General features: G+C 36.6%; 1 protein-coding gene across 1 annotated transcript; it reads left to right on the forward strand.

The window, feature by feature from the left end:
* Nucleotides 1-919: 919 nt before the first annotated feature.
* Nucleotides 920-2,116, forward strand: LOC109136021 (uncharacterized). Its single transcript, XM_019251622.1, has 2 exons — nucleotides 920-1,012; nucleotides 1,364-2,116. The coding sequence occupies exons 1-2, from the start codon at nucleotides 920-922 to the stop codon at nucleotides 2,114-2,116; spliced, it is 846 nt and encodes a 281-aa protein (XP_019107167.1).
* Nucleotides 2,117-8,530: the final 6,414 nt, after the last annotated feature.

Raw genomic sequence — 8,530 nt, forward strand, 5'->3', positions numbered from 1 at the left:
GAGGGGGGTGAATTGTAGTTGGGGAGATATTCAAACTTTTTGCGGAATTAAAACAAACTCGAAATTAGAAAAAGACAAGCACACGAAATGAGAAAGAGACAAGCACACGAGATTTTTACAAAGAAAACTTCCTAGGCCAGTAGGAAGAAAAACCTTGACCACGAGGGATTTTAACTCAAACTCTCTTTAATATACTAGGCCAAAAGACTCTCTTTTGTACAACCTAATATTGGACCTTCTCTATTCCTCTAGGAACTTGTTCCCCAGTCACCTTGTTCCCCCTGAATTCGTGACTTTTCTCTCTTGACTTCACTTGAAGTCTTCTCTTTCTCTTTGTAATCCCCCTATTTTTAAAAAGCATTTTATTAATAGCTAAGTACGATCATTAGCGTGATTATATATTAATACTCCCCGAGTTTATAAAACAAATAATTTGAATTTGGTTAAACACTTATTGGAAAGCTAATTATATTTAATTATTGAACTTTTGTTGTAATGGAATTAATTTGAGAAATATTGAGTTAATTTTTTATAACTAGTACGAGTTATTATTGTTTCATATGAAGTTGTATTAGTATTTTTATCTTATAAGGTAAATAGATGTACTTAGATATATATATAAAAGGAGAGGGATTGAAAGGTAATTGGACCAAATAGTTAAATGGGGAAGGTTTAATTATATTAAACTAGAGAAAAAAATAGGGAAAAAGAAAAATAGATGGGAAGACATATGTGGAAGGAAGGAAAGGAGGTAGGGGTGAGTCATTTAAGTGGGGAAAAAAATAGAAAACAAAAAGAAAGAAAACAAAAGGAAAAAAAAGAAACGTGATATTGGTTTCTTTAGTAAAGGAGAGAAAGAGAAATGAAAGGAGGAAAGAGGGAAGAGGGAGTTTGAAGGAGAGAGAAGAGAAAGTGGACGATGGCGGGCTCCAGCAAGCCATTCACAGCGTCGATGGCGTCGAAGTATATGCACAAGAAGGAAGAGAGAAAGAAGGCACACGAAGATGATGGAGTAAGAGCACGTTTTAGTTCGTTCTGGGGCGTTTAGTGCGCATTTTATGATCAAATTTCCAGGCTTACTTCATCCTTAATCTTCCATAGTAGTGGGTAAGTTAAGTTCTTAATTTAATTTCAGTTTTTTCCAAGTTAAAGAAGTTAGGGTTTGTGATTGAAATTGAATTAGGGTTTTTGATTTCAAGGTTGTGAGTATGAATTCATTGAGTAGAATAGTTAGTTTAGATTGGTAAAATGATGATTAAACTTGTTAGTGTGAGTTGGGATGGCTTACGGTTTGATTGAATGGAAGGTTTGTATTTTAATGCTATTTAGAACAATGAAGTGTTGTAATTCGTAAGCAAAACAGGTTAGTTTTGTAGCAAGGCCAATTATCACAGTCAATGGTGTGGTCATTTTTGATGGGAAGATAGGCATCTTTCCATTCATAGAAGAGGTGGCAGCAAAGAGGTCTAGTTGTAATAGAGATGCAGGGGTGATTGAAACCAAACCTCTACTAAGCATCACAAAAGAAGTCATAAGAGAGAAGCTAGTAAACCATATACTGCTAGCCACAAAAGAGAAGTGGCCAGAGGATGGATGTAAGCAAATCTGGACTGTCCAAGACAATGCAAGGCCACACATAGCAAGTGATGATGCTCAATTCAACTTAGAGGCAAAAAAAGATGGATTTGACAAAAGATTAATCAATCAGCCAGCACAATCTCCTGATATGAATGTGTTGGATCTTGGTTTTTTTAATGCAATTCAAACATTAGAAGATCAAATTGCACCTAGAACTGTGAAGCACTTGGTGAAGGCAATGAACAAGGCTTATGACAAGTATGACCCTAAGCTATGCAATCACATATGGTTGACTCTACAACAAGTGATGAAGGAGACTCTTATAGTTAAGGGTAACAATAATTATCACATACCACATATGGGGAAGAAAGCACTAGAAAGGAGAGGTGAGTTACCAACATCCATTATCCTTAGTCCACAACTAGTAGAAGAGAGCAAAAAATGGGCAGAGGAAGGTCATATTGAAGATGAACAACAAGAACCAAACTATACAACAAGTGGGGAATCAGATTCAGATGATGGTATTGGCATAATATAAAAACAAACTGCAAGCAATAGGCATTTGAAGGCCATTTTTTTGGGCATTAGAGTGCAAGATGAAGTTCACTTTTTGTAAGTAAAATACACCACATATAGGTTGGTTACACATTTTGTATATGTACATGAAAACATTTTGTATATGTACATGAAAACATTTTGTATATGTACATGAAAACATTTTGTATTTAAGCTTTACATTTATAATATGAAAACATTTTGGGTTGCATCACTTAAGTAAAAAAACATGCATCACTTAATGTTATGTTAAAAAATAGTTCATATAAAGTAAAGTTAAACAACAATTCAAAAAAAGTGAAGTAAAAAAGCAGTTCATGTAAAAACAGTTCATGTAAAGTTAAGTAAAAAAACAGGGAGGGTATCATTGAATAAAAAATGAGTGACAAAAAAAGAAAATCAAATTAAACATGCACAAGATATATTGGTGCAAGATAACTTCAATCAGATTTCATCTTTTTATCACTCATATTTAAGACAAAAAGATAATCAATTTAAACAATTTATAAATACAAGTTAGGCATGTTTAACATTCCTCTCAGGGAGTCCCCACTCATGCATAAAACTCAACACATGAATTCAAACAGAGGGAAAGTTGAAAAGAAGAGCACAAATATCTGGTGGCAATAAGAGTTATATGGTGTCAAAAGGCATCATTCCCAAGGTATAAATCGGCAAATCTCATTCATCATTGAGGAGTATAATGCACCTCTCATGTGAACGAATTATAAGTCATTAATACTCTTTTGGACAGCCTATAAAACACCACAAATAACATACACATGCCTCATCAGTTATTTACACTACAATCCTATTCAATTTACCACTGATCAAATATAAAATGGAGTAATAATTTGGATGTTTCATCCCATATCATCCTTGAGGATCACACCAATACACACACAACCAATTCATGCATCACTTAACTTTAAATAACAGAATCAGGCCTTATTCATCTTTAAAAAACAACAACAAGGCAGAGAACAACCCAAAACATGCATAACTTAACTTTAAAAAGCACAAACAAACCTTATTCATCTTTAAAAAACAATAAGGTAGAGAACACCATAAACATGCATAACTTATAAATCTAAAACCCAAAACAAGCCATATCAATCTTAAAAGAACAATAACAAGGCAGAGAACACCATAAACATGCATAACTTATCAATCTAAAACCCAAACAAATCATATCCATCTTAAAACAACAACAACAAGGTAAAGAACACCATAAACATGCATAACTTATCAATTTATAACCCAAACAAGCCATATCCATCTTGAAACAACAACAACAAGGTAGAGAACACCCTAAACATGCATAATTTATCAATCTAAAACCCAAACAAGCCATATTCATCTTTAAAAAAAAAACAACAAGGCAGATAACACCATAAACATGCATAACTTATCAATCTAAAACCCAAACAAGCGATATCCATCTTAAAACAACAACAACAAGGTAGAGAACACCCTAAACATGCATAACCTATCAATCTAAAACTCAAACAAGCCTTATTCATCTTTAAAAAACAACAAGAAGACAGAGAACACCATAAACATGCATAACTTATCAATCTAAAACCCAAACAAGCCATATCCATCTTTAAAACACAACAATAATGTATAGAACACCATAAACATGCATAACTTATCAATCTAAAACCAAACAAGCCTTATTCATCTTTAAAAAATAACAAGGCATAGAACACCATAAACATGCATAACTTATCAATCTAAAACCCAAATAAGCCTTATTCATGTTTACAAAATAACAACAAGGTAGAGAACACCCTAAACATGCATAACTTATCTTTAAGAAACACAAACAAGCGTTATTCATCTTTTAAAAACAACAACAAGGCAGAGGACAATCAAAACATGCATCAGTGAACCTTAAGAAACTAAAACAAGCCTTTTTAATCAACAGATAACAAACAACATGACAGTGAACATCCAAAACATGCATCTATTAAACTAAAATAACTAAATCAATCAAGATATCCTTAAATCAACCAAGATTAACAAACTGAAATCATAACCCTAAACATGCAAACTAAAACGAAACAAAATCACGCTTTTTACATTATTAATATTAATTAAATTTTATACGTTTAATTAAAGATGAGTGGGCAAGACAAAGGCAAATCAAAGTCTTTTCCTACAGATTCGGGTCATCGTCATCCTCATGATAGAGGAGTGACAATCTCATCGAGGAAGGCTAGAGAGGTGCAAAAGCAGAGGAAGTACCTGAAATTCCTCCTTTGTCCGTTGCATTGCCTACTACCATTATGGATGTTGAGGCGTGGAGACCTCACTCACCTTGGAGAGGCAACCCAATGGGGCGGGGAACGAGTAAGAGGCGGGTACTTATTATGATAGTCATAAGGAGCATCCATCAACGGCCGCAGAGGAAGGTCGTGCGTCTTAGGGATGCAAACCACATACCTCTCGTGGTCGTTTTGCACGTTCTTCAGATGGAGCATCGTGCAATGCTGAGGGATCCGAGAGTAGTAGGTCGGGCAAGAGGAAGGGCACGGAGGAGGACACTTCATGGCTAGTACGTGACGCTATGCCAGGTGGACCGTTGGACGGTAGTGTCATACCTAGTTTTGGAGGCTACATAGCGGCACGTGTTTGGGCTGGGGAGGAGAAGAGGACTATGTTGAAGTGTCATAATCGGGAGAAGACGTGAAACGAGATTCAGGCATGGTACGCTAGTATGACACCCGAGGTTCAGGGGATGATACAGGCTACTGGATTGAGTCACTTGTCTGATATCATGTTTGGTCATTTGGATCAACTGTTGATCTGTGCATTTGTCGAGAGTTGGCAGTCGAATACAAACTCTTTCCACCTCCCTTTTGGAGATATGAGTATCTTCCTACACGATGTCAATTCTATCCTCCATATTCCATCAGATGGATGGATTACAGGTTGACTTTGGTTCATGGGATGACGTGAAGAGTTCATGTGCAGAGCTATTTGGATGGAGATGAGCGCCTTTTTGAAGGCGCATTGGTCGAGTGGTGGTGTATTCATTGATTCTTTGATACAGAAATGTTATGCTCCTGATCAGAGTCCAACCCACCAATTTCGAGGTTATATGCTGACCCTCCTTGGTGCCACTCTATTCGTTGATAAGTGTGGTAACCGAGTCCGTCCTTACTCACTGCCGTTTTTGTCTTGTATCCCACAGGATGTGACTCGGTATTCTTGGGGTGCGGCTACAGTAGCCTGTTTACGCAGGCATCTTGGCATAACTAGTCATGCTGATTCAACCAAGATATGTGTATACCTCACGCTATTGCAGCCATGGATTTTCGAGTATTTTCCCATGTTCCAGCCGAACCGCACTAGGAGGATGTTTCCTGTAGGATCTACTTCGGCACTTTGTTGGGAGGTTCGGTATGAGAACAGGGGGATTGACCGTCTACTGAGTATTTGACAAACATTGGATCATCTGAATGCCATGCAGGCTGATTGGTTACCATATAGTATATGTCCGGTATTTGCTTATCCTCGTAGCACGTACTACGGGTGGCTGCGATACTTGCATATGATTGAGCCGTATATGCCAGATCGTACTCTACGCCATCTTGGATTCATTCAGGAGGTTCCCCATTATATTTTGGAGCCAGAGTCTTGCTACAAGCCTTCTGTTAGGGATACGTATAGGGTAGACTTCTCATTTATAGCACAACGACATACATGGGATTTATTTCCACGCGCTTCACAACCTATGTTAGGTGGTAAGAATAAGGCGCCACATCCTTCGATGGCGACAGATGCTTTCATGCAGTGGTTTGACACGTACTCCTATCCTTACATCATTAACCCGACTGAGTTGCCTGATGGTGGAGCCGGATCACAGTATGTTGATGGTTTGGTGCCAGATTAGGAACATTATAATCTATTATTTATTGAAATGAAGTGTTAGTAAATTATATATTGAATTCTAACATTGTTGTTATATACTACTATATGCAGGTATTGGCTTCGATGTTCAATTTGATGGAGCCGTTTATGGAACGGGACACCAGTCATCTGCCCGATGATTTTCGGCACTTATTTGAGGGGCTGTTAGGCTGGTAAGATGCATGGAACCCTACACGTGGTGTGACCTGATGCCGGAGAACGTAGTCCATTTTTGTATTTTTCATTTGAACTTATTTTCGATGTAATGAGATTTGTATTTGAGTATTCATTGTTTTTCAGCTATAATGTAACGACTTTATTCTATAACATGCTATCATGCTAATTTGCGTCAACTGAGTTTATTGAAAACTATTTATTGAATTGCTACAAAGATAATTTTTTTTTGTTCTTTTGTTCGTAAAATATTAAGTTCGTTTAATAAGAATGAAGAAACATATCATTCCTTTAACACTATTTAATAATGTAATCACTAACATACGTGAAAACTATTCTTTTATTTAATAGTAGGTATGTACAATGTTCATTACAATAATATGAACTTACAACTAACACTAATATTCATTACAATAATATGAACTTACAACTAACACTAATATTCATTACAATAACATTTACATTACAACTAACACTAATGTATGTACAATGTTCATTACAACTAACACTAATATTCAATACAATAAAATTTATAGAGACTTTAATTATCATAATGAACATTCCATAATTCAATCCGTTTAGCATAATCATTCTCTCATCCAACTACACTTTCATATCTCAAAGCAAACCATTATAGCGGAATCGGAGGAACCGGGAAATTAGGAGCCAAGACTAAGCGGATGTAGTGTTGATTATGTGCTCCAAGGTGTACTATAACAAACTCATAACACGGTCGTGTCACCATGAATGGTACAATCAATGGTAGAATAGTGTAGCAACCCCATAAACTACCTGATTCCGCCACTGTAAAGTACATCACAGTGCAATTGTACAATGTAGCAACAACATACAAATCAGCAACATACTCCATCTAATGGTCACGACGAGTAGGACCTTGGGTGTGCATGATACAAATTCTCGCTAAATCGACGTAGTCTCGTCCTCCATAAACAAACTCGTAAACTTGTCTCATAGAAATCTCATTGTAAAGGTGTGACGAGCGTGTGGCCAACGATCTTCCCCATCACCTAAGACGTAATTCCATCCAACTATAAAAGGGATGATGATATGGGGTATGTTATCTATGTAAGGAAATGGTCCTGCTCTTCTTTCAAATCTCTCTGGTTCACATGTTCTTGTTGCATTTGAATCTTTTACATAAATAAGAAATACATAGAATTTTGTATATCCCATTGATAAATAACATAACAAATAAGTTGATATATGAGTACCTCCATCTTCGCTAGATCGAGTCCGATCTTCCCCATCATTGAAAGCATCAAATACACACCTGAATCCGCAGTTCCCATCACCTAAGACGTAATTCCATCCAACTATAAAAGGGATGATGATATCGGGTATGTTATCTGTGTAAGGAAATGGTCCTGCTCTTCTTTCAAATCTCTACGGTTCACATGTTCTTGTTGCATTTGAATCTGTTACATAAATAAGAGTTACACAGATTTTTGTATATCACATTGATAAATAACATAACAAATAAGTTGATATATGTGTACCTCCATCTCCGCTAGATCGAGTCGTCGTATTTGCTGCACTTGAATCTGTTATATAAATAGGAGTTATTAGACACTTCACACTATAAATATGATTGATAAATAACATAATAAATAAGTCTTTGAAGAAGTTACTAAGTAAATATGTGTACCTCCATCTCTAGTAGACCGAGTCGTCGTAGTTGTACGAGTACGACTATGAGACCTTGATCTATCCCCAAACTGGCGCTGCACATGTTCAAAATTACCCGGGTCGCGTCTAGTAGATGATGATCTAGGAGGCGTACCTCTCCTAGAAGTAACTACATGAGGCTGTTGAACTCCCTCGTCCTCTGGGTGTAACTGACGACGAATAAGGTCTGCTATACCTCTCCTAATCGCAGGATCGCACTCAGAAAGTTCGTCAAGTAATCCATGAAGGTATTCATCATCCTGATCATATTGACTAACGTACTCTGCTGCATCTACACCATCTCCGATCAACAAACTCTTGAAGAAAAGATGAATATGATCAAGATACAATCCCCTGAATTCGTTAATAGCCAATTGTATGGCACATGCGCATGGAATACCAAAAGAAGACACAAGCACACAACCATAATAATCAAACACTTGATCTCCCATATTTAGGCGTTTAGTGTTTTCCATTTTCAGCAAATTGAGACAGTAATGTGAGACATGACCAATCAAATGATGAAAAAGGATCTATCCTATGTTGTCTACTAATTGTGCACCTAGATTTCTCTAAGTCATCCCTGATCTTGATCACTTGGCTATTTATGAAAAAATTA

Source organism: Beta vulgaris, chromosome 9 (genome assembly GCF_026745355.1).
Source record: "Beta vulgaris subsp. vulgaris cultivar EL10 chromosome 9, EL10.2, whole genome shotgun sequence".
NCBI classification, from domain to species: Eukaryota; Viridiplantae; Streptophyta; class Magnoliopsida; order Caryophyllales; family Amaranthaceae; genus Beta; species Beta vulgaris.

Bases quoted from the DNA above. Each gene is read 5' to 3' on its own strand.
- LOC109136021 (XM_019251622.1), top strand. From the start codon at position 920: ATGGCGGGCTCCAGCAAGCCATTCACAGCGTCGATGGCGTCGAAGTAT. The intron at 1,013-1,363 runs GTAAGAGCACGT...TAAGCAAAACAG, and splicing joins AGGCACACGAAGATGATGGA to GTTAGTTTTGTAGCAAGGCC.